Source organism: Dama dama, chromosome 15, assembly GCF_033118175.1.
Source record: "Dama dama isolate Ldn47 chromosome 15, ASM3311817v1, whole genome shotgun sequence".
In the NCBI taxonomy this organism is placed as follows: Eukaryota; Metazoa; Chordata; class Mammalia; order Artiodactyla; family Cervidae; genus Dama; species Dama dama.
In genome coordinates, this window is record NC_083695.1 from 26,784,501 (window position 1) to 26,798,298 (window position 13,798).

Here is a 13,798-nt window from a genome sequence, read left to right on the forward strand (position 1 = left end):
CGAAGTGTGATGTGTGGATTAACAGCACCAGTATCATATGGGAACTTGTAAGAAATGCAAATTCCAGGTCCCACCCCAGACCTACTGAATTAAAAAAAAAAAAGTAGGGAAGCAGAGGTTGGAGCTGAAGAAGAGGGAGGTTCTTTTTATGCATAACGGGCTTCCTAGGTGGCACAGTGGTAGAGAGACATAAAAGACATGAGTTCAATCCCTAGGTCAGGAAGACCCCCTGGAGACGGGAAAGGCAACCCACTCCAGTATTCTTGTCTGGAAAATTCCACTGGACAGAAGAGCCTGGCAGGCTAAAGATTTGGAAATGTCATAAAGACTTGGAAATGACTAAGTGACTGAGAACTCAAAGTTTGAAAACCACTTTAATGTTCAATTGTATTCTAATACCAAACAATATTTTTCCTAGTTCTAAAACCACAAATTTACTCCACTGAATGAAAAGCATTTTTTTTTTTTTAATTTTTGCAAGAAAGCTTTTAACATTTTCGGAATCACTTAGTTCCCTATTTATCTGAAGGTGCTAGCGAAGAACTAAGCAGCTCCTTTTCAGGCTTTAAAACTGTGGCATTGTGTTCGCTAGTATGAGGTGGAGGGACATCAGTGGGACAGTGTGGGGGGTTAGTCAGATCAGCATTTCAGACTCCAAATCTTGCCCCCAAAACTATTTGTCTTTTTATAACTGACTTTTCTCATGTCATTTTTCCCCAGATACCTTTATCAATGAATGTGTCAACTTTTCTGGCATACGACCAGCCCACAATAAGTTACTGTGGGGTGCATCACGAACTTCTGTCTCATAAGTCTTTTGAAACGAATGCACAGGAAGATACGATGGAAACACATCTAGAGACTGAGCTGGACCTGAGCACAATCACGGCCGCTGGCCGCGTCAGTGACCATAAGCAGCCGCTGGCTTGACTGGGCTGAGCGGCAGCCGAGAGCTGCCACCAAACTGTGTATCCTCAAGGACAAAATGAGGAAGATTTGTTCATTGTGGACTCTAAAAACAACACAACCCCCTGTTAAAATAAACAAAAATCCAAGATTGATTTATGAAATAAAGAAGACATGAATTGTTTCAAGTCTACACTTTGTAACTAGCTAAGTTGTGCAGTATTTTTTTGACTTAAAAAGAGTATGGCCCTGAACAAAAAATCTTTTTTTCTCAAAATTCATCCTACCTATATGTAAAAACTGTACAGAGCTAATGTATTTTTCATATTGTAAAGTTTCAATTACAGAAACAATTGGTATGTACAGTACCATAATTTAATTACATTTCACTTTACAAACTTTACACATTTCAGTTTCTAAAATTTTAAATTAACAAATTTTATTTCTTGTGTTATTCAGAGTTACTCAGTTTTGTAGGGACTGTTTTGTTACTGCTTTTTGTGCCCAGAAACCTTGACTCTAAAATTCTGTGCTGTGCAAAACATGCACGATTTTTATCATGCTTACTGCGTAGAATTTTATCTACTTGTTCCAGAAATAATACATTAACCAAAAAGGGTTTAATTGTTGAGACTTGTAAGAAGTTCTTCAATTACATAGACAGGTTTTTCTTATAAATGAAAAAAAAGAATCAAAGATTTTTTTAACACTTCTCAGATTTAACTGTTGCCTTGAATTACAGCCTAGTTTCTAAGCAGTGAAATGTAATGATAAAGAGGGATATTTTTAACAATATATTTCCAAATGAATGACTCATTATTTCATTCTTTTGAGTAACCCATTGTTAAGGGTGTGGGGGGAGGGGAGCATGGACAAAACATCACTGGAAACAAAGGCCGTAACCACAGCAACAGACTTTGATACACTTAAAAGGTGCAGCTGCCAGGGACAAAGAAAAACTTGTTAACATCTCATTATTTCAGGCCAAGGTGGGAGGATAAAGCATAATAATTGAACAGTAGAAATTTTTCTCTTAATTAACCTGAAGTGGTTTACCTAAAAATAACCATCAGTCTGGGCAAAATGTGCCTGGTTTTTAAAACAATTTCTCCTTTAGAATGGTGAGGCTACATTTTAGGATCATCTCAAAGGGATGAAAATTTTCACTTTGTGTGAAAATATATATGAAAATTTTCACTTTGTATGCTACATCAATTTTCTCCTGGGGGAGAACTCTAAATATTTATAGCTCATTCAATATACACGAGAGCCATGGTGAAGAACTTTATCACTGAAGTAGACTGTAAACATCCTTAAAATATTCTACACTGTTTATATTGCTATTTTATAATGAGGTTCACTTCCAAATTATCTGAAAAATAACCCAGAGTAATTTGAAACCACCCTGGATCCTATATAGATTATCTGATTGTATTATAAAGCTAATTCAATCAAATTACGAAAACTGGACTTTTCAGAGGCTGAAATAATCAACTTGTTTCTGTCATTTGCTTGACACAGGTTACTGTTTGAAAATATTGTCATTTTATCTATGGTATTCATACATTCTTTTGTGTTTTGTGAAACATATAAGTTTAAATTGCTGTTACACTAGGAGAAGTGCTTTTTGGTTTTCATTTTTAATTTATGACATCAAAAACAGGTTGAGAATATATCTAATAGGGATAAGACAGTCAAAAATAATGAAGAAAATAACATGAAAATTGATGTCAAACATTTAATTTTTTATTTCTTTCAAAGAAATTCAAATTTGTAATTTTATGCAGGTTTATCATTGCAAATTTAAGAGCAGCGTCAAGAAGAATGAATTTAAATAATGAAGAGCAAATTTTTGTTGAAAATATAGTCAGAGGGGAAAAAAAAACAAAATGTTGGAAAAGCAAACTTACTAATTTAAATGAAACTAAATGTCACAGTACTTGTATCAACTACTTAGCATTCCAGATTTTGTAATATATTTTGCATAAATTATTTGCTATTCAAAAAATTTTGTAATTTTCAGTTTAATTTTAATCTCTATTTTTTCCAATTTCTAATTTTCTTGTAGTTTATTACTGTCAGAACATTCTTAATCCTCTACACTGGGATTTTGCTTTGCAGTTAGCCAATCTATAGAGGATTAATTATGAATCTATTATGTGTGGATCTGAAATCAGTACAAAATTTTATTTATTATGTAAACCAAAATGTCATTTGCAATTTTTTCTCACTAGAAGTTGTCCTTGCAAAGATTCAAATATCTTTTAATTTGTGTAAATGAGCACCTTATATATCTTTCCAGACATTTTCAAACTGACAAATCATTTTTAGAAAATTTAAGGTTCCAGGGAGCCTCACAAATATATGCCCTTTATTTCCTGAACCAAACCACTTTCTTTTTTAGGCATTTTAAGTTCATCTAAAGTGAACAACTATAAATAGAAGCATACACTTTGGAATCATAGCTCTGTGTGTCTGAGGACTTACTACAAGCTACATACAGTAAGAGCCAAGTAAACGTAGAACTTTCGTTTTCCTCATATTTGAAATTAAACCCAATGGACCTCTATTCAGAAAAAAAAAAAAAAAAAAAGGTGCTGGGTTACTTGTTTGCTTAATTTTTATTCTACCATACCCAGGGGTGTGGGCGCTGGGGGAAAATGAAAACCTGCTAACGGAGATTCTGTCTGGAATATTTACATTTGCAGTTTATATATTTGTGTCTAAAATCTTATCTCTAACTTATCTTTTTCAGGATTCAATAATCTCCCATTTCTTCTTTCTAACCATTCCATGTCTCCCTGCTTACTATTCACTTGTTTAAACAACTGAAATGCTTCTGTATTTGGAGTTGAAAAATGCAGTTTAGCCCAGTGCGGTTACAGTAACAGCAATGGCTGCAAACAAATTTATGCAGTGTTTTGAGGTTTACAAACCACATTTCACATTTTGTCTTTATAACCAATCCATGAAAACACATTAATCTCAAAGAAGTTGAAACTTGCCTAAGGACAGAGAGCTAATAATTGATGGAACTGACCTACTCTCAAAATTCAGACCCTATCCTATTAGTCTTTCCACTAATCTAAAAGCCTTCCCTCTCTAATCAGGGCCAGAGAATTTCCAGATAGTAAACAGAATTTTAAAAAATGTTTGATATGTTGTTTAGTCATCCCTAATTTAAATCAGTTCCTCTATCTGTATAACATATGAGCTAAATGTACTCTTTCTGTGTGCTACACTGGGCTCTCACATTAAAACTCTTTATTCAGAAAGTATAACAAGTCATCAGTTTCTTAACAAATCATATCGTTTGTAAATGTGTAGAATTGTTGCTTCCAGGAATTGGATGTATACAGGCCCCAAGGTACAGAATAAAATTGAGAAGCACATGATAAAAGACAAGGATCAAAATTGAGATTGTGTGTATGGTTATAAGACAGATTCAGAGTGTAAGGTTGAATATATGTTTACAACATGTTCAATTAAACACATGTTCAATTCAGAGCTAATTGGGAAAACCTTTATAATTTTCTTTTTTCCTTTTTTTGTTTCAGCAAAAAATAATTATTGAACCATGAATTCTTATACCTAGAGAGAATAGAGAATAATTATCTCTATTCTTCTTCCAACAAAAATGAAAAGCAATTGATCCAAATTGATGTACAAATGATAAAACATACACTAATAAGTAAATAATATTCTTGATCAATTCATTTTTATCATCTCCATCCCTATTTCCAAAACCATAAAATCAGACATATTTTAATATGAAATTATTTAGAAGAAATTATTATTTAGAGGAAAAGAAAACTTGCCCAAATTTAACATTTAAGAGAAACAGCAAGATCCTGACTTGAAATCAGATCAGCATGACTCCACAAACTGCTTACAAATAGCAAAATCTTTTTTGCAAAAATATTTTCTAAAATAAAATCACTGTATATGACATTAAAAATATATATTTGTTTTTCTCTGTTCCTTACTGGAAGACAGATATCATCTCTCATACTAAACATTAAAAATAAGTAAAGAAACAGAAAGCATGAAGGCAGGTACTTGATGTGAATGATTTGTAAGCTGGAAAAAAGAAAATCTGATGTAGAGTTTCTGATTGGGAGACAGTAGCACATGAAGGGAAAAGTAAAAGGACCAGCAGATATTCAACCTCAGGAAAGAAGATGAGAAATCTCTAAAGTAGATACAATAACATCTTACAATGGTATAGCTCTTAACAATTTATTACTCTGGGTAAAAATACAATAATCTCATAATACGTAAAAAGTCCCAAGGTCCAGATGGGTGGATTATAGAATAAGAAATCCAGAACAGTTGGTCTTGCAGTTAAGTAAGAGCCTCCAGCAACTTTCTTACCTTCAACTCACCACAGGGGTTCCTAACTAGAGAGGTACCAAGGGCAGAGGATCCAGGCTTTCAAAACTCTCATTCTACTGTGCTAACTTGCTTCAGTTGTTTCTGACTCCTTGTGACCCCATGGACCATAGCCTGCCAGGCTCCTCTGTACATGGGTTTCTCCAGGCATAGATAAAGGAGTGGGCTGCCATTTCCTCCTCCAGGGGATCTTCCCAACCCAGGGATGGAACCTGAGTCTCTTAAGTCTCCTGCATTGGCAGGCAGATTCTTTACCACTAAGTGAAATCTGGGACCCCTTCATTTTACTATCAACTGTAATAGGGAAGAAACACTTGAAAATTTTTTAAAAAATATATATCGAATGGTGATAGGTTATTTGTAAAGATCTCTCATGACTTGCATTATGATTTTATTATGAGATAGGAGGCTGCTTCTATGTAATATTTTAAAGTTAGGGTAAAATCAATGTTTGAAAAAGTCCACAGTTGACTATTTACCTTTCTAATAAGGACCGTGCTCTTAAAGCAACAGAGTGCCTCAGTTATCTAGGACTTAGAGAACTCTTGAATTTCTTCCTCCTCTCTCCCAAATATTTATATGCTTTGTTTTATATGATATCTGTCTTCCCAACAAACTAAGTGAAATTTTATTTTGTATAAATCAAATAATAATTCAAATATATCAAATGACTATGTGAAAAAGAATCCTTGAAGTAAATCGTTCTTGCTTTCTAATATGAAACATCACTCAGTAACTCAATTCTTGTAAATTGATTCCATATATCTTATGTGAATTATGCAGCACACTTGTACTGCATGGCCTTAAAGGTTCTATGATGCAGTCTTTGCCTCAGACTGAATAAAATAAAGGACTATCTCTAGTTTTGAGCAGGTCTATAGACACTGAAGAGTGATTATTTTCAGTCATTTTCATTTGTTGAGTTTATTTGTCTGGACTAAGATGAAAAACAATTTTCCCTGGTGGCTCATTGGTAAAGAACTTGCCTACCAATGCAGGAGATACAGGTTTGATCCCTGTGTCAGGAAGATCCCCTGGAGAAAGAAATGGAAACCCACTCCAGTATTCTTGCTTGGGAAAATCCCATGTACAGAAGAGCCTGGCGAGCTGCAGTCCACGGGGTCACAAATGGTTGGACACAACTGACCGATTAAAACAACAATATGAAAAACAGTATTAAAATAATATGAATGGGTAAAGGTGACAGCTATATATATTTTTCTATTTGTTAATTTAAACTTGTTTTCTATTCATTAGTTTAAACATAGCCTCAAAGTTACTATTAAGAGAACAAAATGAGCCCAAATCCCCTGGATCCGCACTAGATTTACTGAATCAGAATCTCTGGAGTTAATCTCTGAGTCCTGCTAAGTTTTGCAAAATGTTATTCAGATGAACTTACTTTTACTAAACCATTCAGTTACTTTTTATTCTAGTCTAAAATTACCCTTGTAGTTTCCTATTCCAATGTGAATCTAGTTTGCTAAGCCTGCTGAACATTTTTCTTGATTAGAAGAATGTACAACAAAGGACAACTATACACAAAATGGTCAGGTTGTTTCCTGACAAACTGCGTTATTTATAGTATTTGTTCCCCACTAGCTTTTTCAACAGAAATATCTGAAAACCATCCTAAATTAGTTGGGTTATTCACTTAAATTATTTACTTTCATGGACAATAATCTAACAGTTGAAAAACTGGAGTTGAGGAGAGAGGAAAGACTTAATTTATGATGTAATAGGTGTCGTGCTGTCCTCATATCATTCTCAAACTATCTTAGGAAATAGATACAAACACTATTTTCTAAAAAAAGAAAACTAAGAATCATTGTAGTTGAATAATTTGCCAAGGCTTACACAGTAGAGTTGGAGATTCAAATCCAGTTCTCCTGACTCTAAGGATGTGCTCCTACTACCCAATAGCCCATTTTCAAATGTTAAAAAAGACTATAATCAATATAATTAGGCTCATATATTTTAATAAGGGGTTTGGAAACAAGAGGAAAAGAACATGCTTTTCTATTCCTAAACAGAAAAACTGTATAAGCTGTTTCACACTGTGTAGAGATTTCCTTCAGTACCCTAAGTCTACAATTTAATGGAAAGAAATACCCATTATTTTCTTGAAGTTTTATACACTGTTTCCTAAAAAGGATAAACATTTGAAAGAAGTGCCTCAAAAAATATGTACTCCTAAATACTCATATTGTATTTTCATTTCCAATATTCCTAGCTATATTATAAACTTGTAACAAAAATATGATCAGTAGGTATTCACAGTACAAACTTCAACTAGTCAAAGATGGAGGGAATGTTGGCAAATGAAGCAAAACTTGTATAGATGAACAGTCAGTAAAGTACCCAGTGCAAATGACAATGTCAAAAAAGACCAATCATCTACAGTCACAAAGGTTAACTGGCAATTGCACGGCCTGGGTTGCAGAATCTTCCCTGTGGTAAGTTTATGTAGGGATATTTTTTTGTAGAAGCATCATTACTTATACAAATGTTTTCATCATTACATACAGGTGACCAAATAAAGCTTTTATTTATTTTTAAATTCACATCTTCAAATAAAACTTCCTCTGCCTCAGCTATTAACTAGTAATTATTAGTTTCCTGATTCCATTAATGTTTCTAGGAGCTTTTTATTAAACCACTGGACTAACAATCTCTTCGGTTTCTCCCTGAACTTGAACAAGCCAAGGTTATATAATTGGGAAGATGCATTATCATTTTATTTTCTCACACTACATGAACACGTAGCAGCCATGTAACATTTTTTTTCTTTTATACTCCATGTGGGATTCAAGAGCCAGTAAAATACTCTTATAAGTCACAATTCTACTAAAACTCGCCACTACTACAACTGTGATAAGACAATGCTTAAATTTAAAACAATTAATCAATACAGCTAAGAAAGAAGCTCAAGCATCCTGAATCTAATATCATTATATCTGTTCATCCTGGCATACAGAAATTACATCTGAAACATCTAACGTAATTCTGATTTGAGAAAATAAAGATGTTCCTTGTTTCTGGGTTGAAGATATGATAAAGTACAATGAAGAGGACAAAAACATTACACATATTGAGAGGTAAGTAAAAGAAATGTGATTCATTCTCATTAGATAACCTTCCAGTTAGTTCTAAAAATTAAGACTAGTAATTAAAATTTACAATAACATTTATGCCACCAAATGTCAACATGTAAAAACCAATATGGATATTAGGGACATAAAAGCAAACATATTTGTGATAGCAATATGTATCAAATAGATAGAATTAGTTCTACCAGAAGAGAGAATACTAAGGATAAAAAATACTTTGAAACTGTCACCATTACTTCTCCAGAGAGGAATTGAAAAATCAGAATAACAGATTCAAACTAAATACCAAATGCTCTTTTCAAGATCAATTTTGAAATAGCCCAAATAAAAGCCTCAAACTGTTGCTTTCAACTGTAAGTAATTACATTAGTTCATATATACCTAGTTAAGTCAAATTCTGATGTTGAAAAATGAATTGTTTTAAATATCCTTCATCTGTTCTTACTTTTTACATCAACAATATAGTTGCTTTCAGTTACAGATCCATAAATACAATGCCCCAAACAGTCTGATGAAAATGTGGTGAAGGGTTGGATCAACCCTATCATTTTACTCCACTATAAAGCAATTATTAGAATAGCATGTCCACCACAGTAGAGATGGAAATATGTTTCAAAGTCCTCTCTAGCTTTTCTTGATGAAGTCACTTGTAATATTCATTATCTATAGGTCTTGTTTTATATTCATTTATAAAAGAAGGAAATTATTGCCCTGAGACAAGACCCTAGAGACCAATTTTAGCTCTAGTCTGACTACACTTATGTAAAAGAGATCGTGGGAAAGACACTGAATATCTCTGAACTCTAGCCATCTGGAGAAAAAGTTGAGATCTTTGTGAAGTCAACAATTTTTCAGATTTGGATTTGATTAAATCTTAAGTTTAGTATACTGAACATTCTTCACAAGCCTTCACCAGTTCCTCTTTAACAAACTTCAAACTTGAGTTTCTTGGACCAATGTTGGACTTTAGTCATGGCTATTTAACAATGAACCCTTGTCACACTTCTTCATTTGTGGAAGAATAACATAAGGTCGGGTGCCACGCTATGCTAAATGCTAAGTCACTTCAGTCCTGTCCGACTCTGTGCGGCCCCATAGGTGGCAGCCCACCAGGCTCCTCTGTCCCTGGGATTCTCCAGGCAAGAATCCTGGAGTGGGTTGCAGCCCTTAAAAATGTTTTCCTCGCCTTTGATTCCAATTATGTGATGAAAATGTGTGAACACAATGTGACAGCTTGGTATTACCGTAAGTGAAAGTGAAAGTCTCTCATTTGTGTCTGACTCTTTGCAACCCCACGGACTACAGTCGTCAAGGCTCCTCTGTACCATAAAGGCATAGGAAGAAGAGTCTTCTAACAGATAAACACTTAAAGTGACAAAAATAAACTTGCGGTTTGGGTCACTTCTTTTAAACTTCATAATCAAATATATATTTCAGGTAAGTGTATGCCTTCAAGCTACTGAAACTATAAATATAATTCTCTATAATGATGACATGGTTTTACTGTCATATACTTTCACTTTCTGAGGACAGACAATTGACCATGCTCTATAACTTCCACCAGAAGGAAGTTCTATATAATTTCCAGAAACAATGATTTAATACTAAGCATTTTAACACAAAATGATAATAACTAACAATGAGAGCTTCTCAGGTGGCTCAATGGTAAAGAATCCACCTGCAATGCAGGAGAGGCAGGTTTGATCCCTGGGTCGGGAAGATCCCCTGGAGATGGAAATGGCAACCCACACAAATATTCTTGCCTGGGAAATCCCATGGACAGATGAGCCTGGCGGGCTACTGTGCCTGGGGTCACAGAGTCGGACATGACTTAGCAACAAAAAAACAACAACAAACACTTAATGAATGTTTACTTTTCTAAACATTTTACTTGAATTAAGTCATCTAATACTCATTAATATGGTTAATATGGTTACTTGTTGTTTAGTTGCTAAGCCATGCCTGTTTTGCAACCTCGTGGATTATAGCCCACCAGGATCCTCTGTCCTTAGGATTTCCCGGGCAAAAACACTGGAGTAGGTTGCCATTTCCTTCTCCAACTATGATTAAACAATGACTGTAGAAGGAAATACTATTGCCAGCCCTTAAAAAGATAAGGAAAATGATGCTCAAAGTGATTATGTAACATACTTCTATTAAACTGTGGAATAAGAATTCAAATTCAAATGATAGATATATAGACAAACTGACCCCTACTAAACTGCCCATTTAAAGTCGGCTTCATAAGCGAAACACTTAAAGTCTATTCACTTAAGGCTATGACTGAAGTCACCAATATAACAGATGTGTTTATTTTCCATTTATCCATATTATCCAGGCACCTAATATATGCCTACCAGAAAGCAGAAATCTTTGAGAGAGATAAAAGGTATATGATACAGTTCCTATTCTCAAGGAGTTTATAGACTGAGCCATAAAAGATATTCACATAAGAAAAAAAAAAATCCAAGCTAACTCGAGTATCTGCCACTGCACACAATGATGAGCAGATGAAATCAAAGTTAAGAGCTGTTGAGGATGATTCTGGGCAGAAGTGAGAACTAAAGACTAGAAGACTAACAATATTCAGCTGTGTAAAATGAAAAAAAAAGAGGAAAGTGAAGAAAGAACATTATGTTTTTATTTATGTAGGTTTGTTATCCCAATAGTAATGTTAGAGTTGTGCTTCTCTGGCATAGAAACAGAAAGCTCAGTTTTTTCCTGATTGCCTTTCAGCTTAGACCCAAATTTTGCTCTGGCCACAGCAAACTTGGGGCCTTTCTACATGGGCATAAATATTTTTTAGCTTTTCCTCAACTCTATTTCTCTTTATACTGCAATTTATCCATTGTGTTTTATAATTCTTTGGGGTGGGGAAGTGGCAAATTATATTAATCCTTTGTGGAAAATGTTGTCTGTTTCAGTAAAATGTTCATAAAGCATTTTGAAAACTGATTCAGCCAACTTTATTCATTTAAAATAATTCTGTGAATTAAATCAACTAATTTCGTAGAAGCTAATAATCATAACATCCTCAAATTACTGTTTGGCATCAGGTAGAAAAAAAAATGGCCTACAAGTTAATTTACTTTCTTTTTAAAATCTTTTCAGTCTTTATGTTAAAACTGGTGAATACTAACCATAATTTTTATTCCAAAAAAGAAACACAATTTTTATTTTTGATTACTACATTTTTCAAATAAAGAAACTAAAGTAGAACATGATTAAAGGCCATGATCAATATCATTTTGGGAAAAGAAAACAGACCCACTACTAGAATTCACATTTACTCGATATTATTTTTACTAGAGTAAAATATTTCACAAAATATCAAGTTCAGTTCAGTTCAGTCGCTCAGTCGTGCCCGACTCTTTGCAACCCCATGAACCGCAGCATGCCAGGCCTCCCTGTCCATCACCAACTCCCGGAGTCCACCCAAACCCATGTCCATTGACTTGGTAATGCCATCCAACCATCTCATCCTCTGCCATCCCCTTCTCCTCCCGCCCTCAATCTTTCCCAGCATCAGGGTCTTTTCCAATGAGTCAGTTCTTTGCATCAGGTGGTCAAAGTATTGGAGTTTCAGCTTCAGCATCAGTCCTTCCCATGAACACCTGGGACTGATCTCCTTGCAGTCCAAGGGACTCTCAAGAGTCTTCTCCAACACCACAGTTCAAAAGCATCAATTCTTCGACACTCAGCTTTCTTTATAGTACAACTCTCAGGTCCATACATGACTATTAGAAAAACTATAGCTTTGATTAGACGGACCTTTGTTGGCAAAATAATATCTCTGCTTTTTAATATGCTATCTAGGTTGGTCATAGACATAGGTTGTTTCCTTCCAAGGAGACAAAATATCAAAAAATATTTTGATTTTTTTGGACAAAATATAAAAATTTAACAAAATAAGCTGAATTATTTCTGCCTTTAAAGTACAGACAATTGTCAATAAAGCTGTTATTTTTTAAAGCACAAATGAGGTTGAGAAACCTCTTTCCATCAAAGTTCACTTGTCATTTGAACTATTAACCTGCAGGTATCTCTGTGTCCACTTGATAGTTTTACATTTTCATTCACAGGTACAATTTTCATTCAAAGTACTTTTATTTGTATAGAGATTATCTTTTATATTATACCCACAATTATCTTGGTGTTTTTAATCCAATTCAATCAAATAAGTATTAATTTATTCAACTTTCACTATAAGATTCCAAGGACTAAGACAGGTGATAAAGTGAAAATCATTGAGTATTTTCCTCCGATAGTTAGCTACTCAGTTTCTTTCAACATATAAATACTAAAGATTTTTTAAAAATTTCCCTTCCACAATCTTCTAAATTTAATCATCACATCATGAGTATTCAATTTAGCCATCCCATGGTAAGTTCAGGATACATGAATTTTGTTAAATAATAAATAAATGTAATGGATTATTATATGCTTTGTTTTTAACATGTCCCATGCAAATCCTGTGTGTGTGTATGTGTGTGTGAGTGAAAGCCTATATTGCAGTTCTGACCTCAGAAATATGTGAAAAAATGTAGATGAGTTGTATTTGCCTGTGCAATTCAAATTTTCACCACTTACTGGGTATGACATGACTGATATTGAAGTAAATGAAATTTAGATATATGTAGGGTCTTTTGTATTCTATTCTATCAAACAATTCTTTTAGGAAGTGAGAAATATTAGTAAAGTGGTCAGTTCATCTTATACAGTAATAAGTACAGTTGTTCTGGTAGGTGTTCAGCATCATTAATTTTTCACTTTTTAAAATATGTTTTTCCCTTAACAAATTCCTCTCTTGATGAGACTACCATTATTCCCAAAGGATTTCATTGTTTGTTTGATGTTTAAGACAATTTCTTATTAAATTCTTAAGAATGCACCTTGCATTAAGCTGAGCCAAAATAGTTAAAGCAAATTCAGTATTTAGTTCAAGGCATAGTTTTGTGATTTTCGCACTTATAAATATATATTTTTTCAATATTAGAATTCCAGAATATATCGATATTAACATGAAGAGAATTGATCTTGAAGAATGCTATTTTAATGAATGTCAAAGAACTTGTGTCTTAGTGGTCCCCTAAAATATTCTTGTGGATTATGAAGTGTAATATGACAAGGGTAGTCATGACAATCCAAAATATGGATGTGAAATATATATTACATTCAAATAATCTTTTTCTAAAATAAACTACATATAAATTTTTACTCTAGATAGTTATCTATAGCATGGCCCATGATTTATTGTAGTAAACGAGCCCATAAAACTAAGTTTATTAGATTTGAACCATTGTATTCTATAAACAGAATGGTATTTAACCATTCTATTAAATACCTAAAGTATTCCTAGTGTGTTGTGAATATTTTTGAAATGTTACATA

At 33.7% G+C, this 13,798-nt stretch overlaps 2 protein-coding genes across 2 annotated transcripts in view; one reads left to right on the top strand and one right to left on the bottom strand.

Annotated features, from left to right (window-relative positions):
- LRRTM3 (leucine rich repeat transmembrane neuronal 3) overlaps positions 1-1,050 on the top strand; it is a 194,612-nt gene extending 193,562 nt beyond the window's left edge. Inside the window, exon 3 of the mRNA XM_061163002.1 lies at positions 721-1,050. Coding sequence (XP_061018985.1) covers positions 721-930 — 210 coding nt within the window. The 3' untranslated portion in view covers positions 931-1,050. The remainder of the gene's footprint in view (positions 1-720) is intronic.
- Positions 1-13,798, bottom strand: part of CTNNA3 (catenin alpha 3) — a 1,844,203-nt gene that overhangs the window by 1,228,637 nt on the left and 601,768 nt on the right. The window lies entirely within an intron of this gene.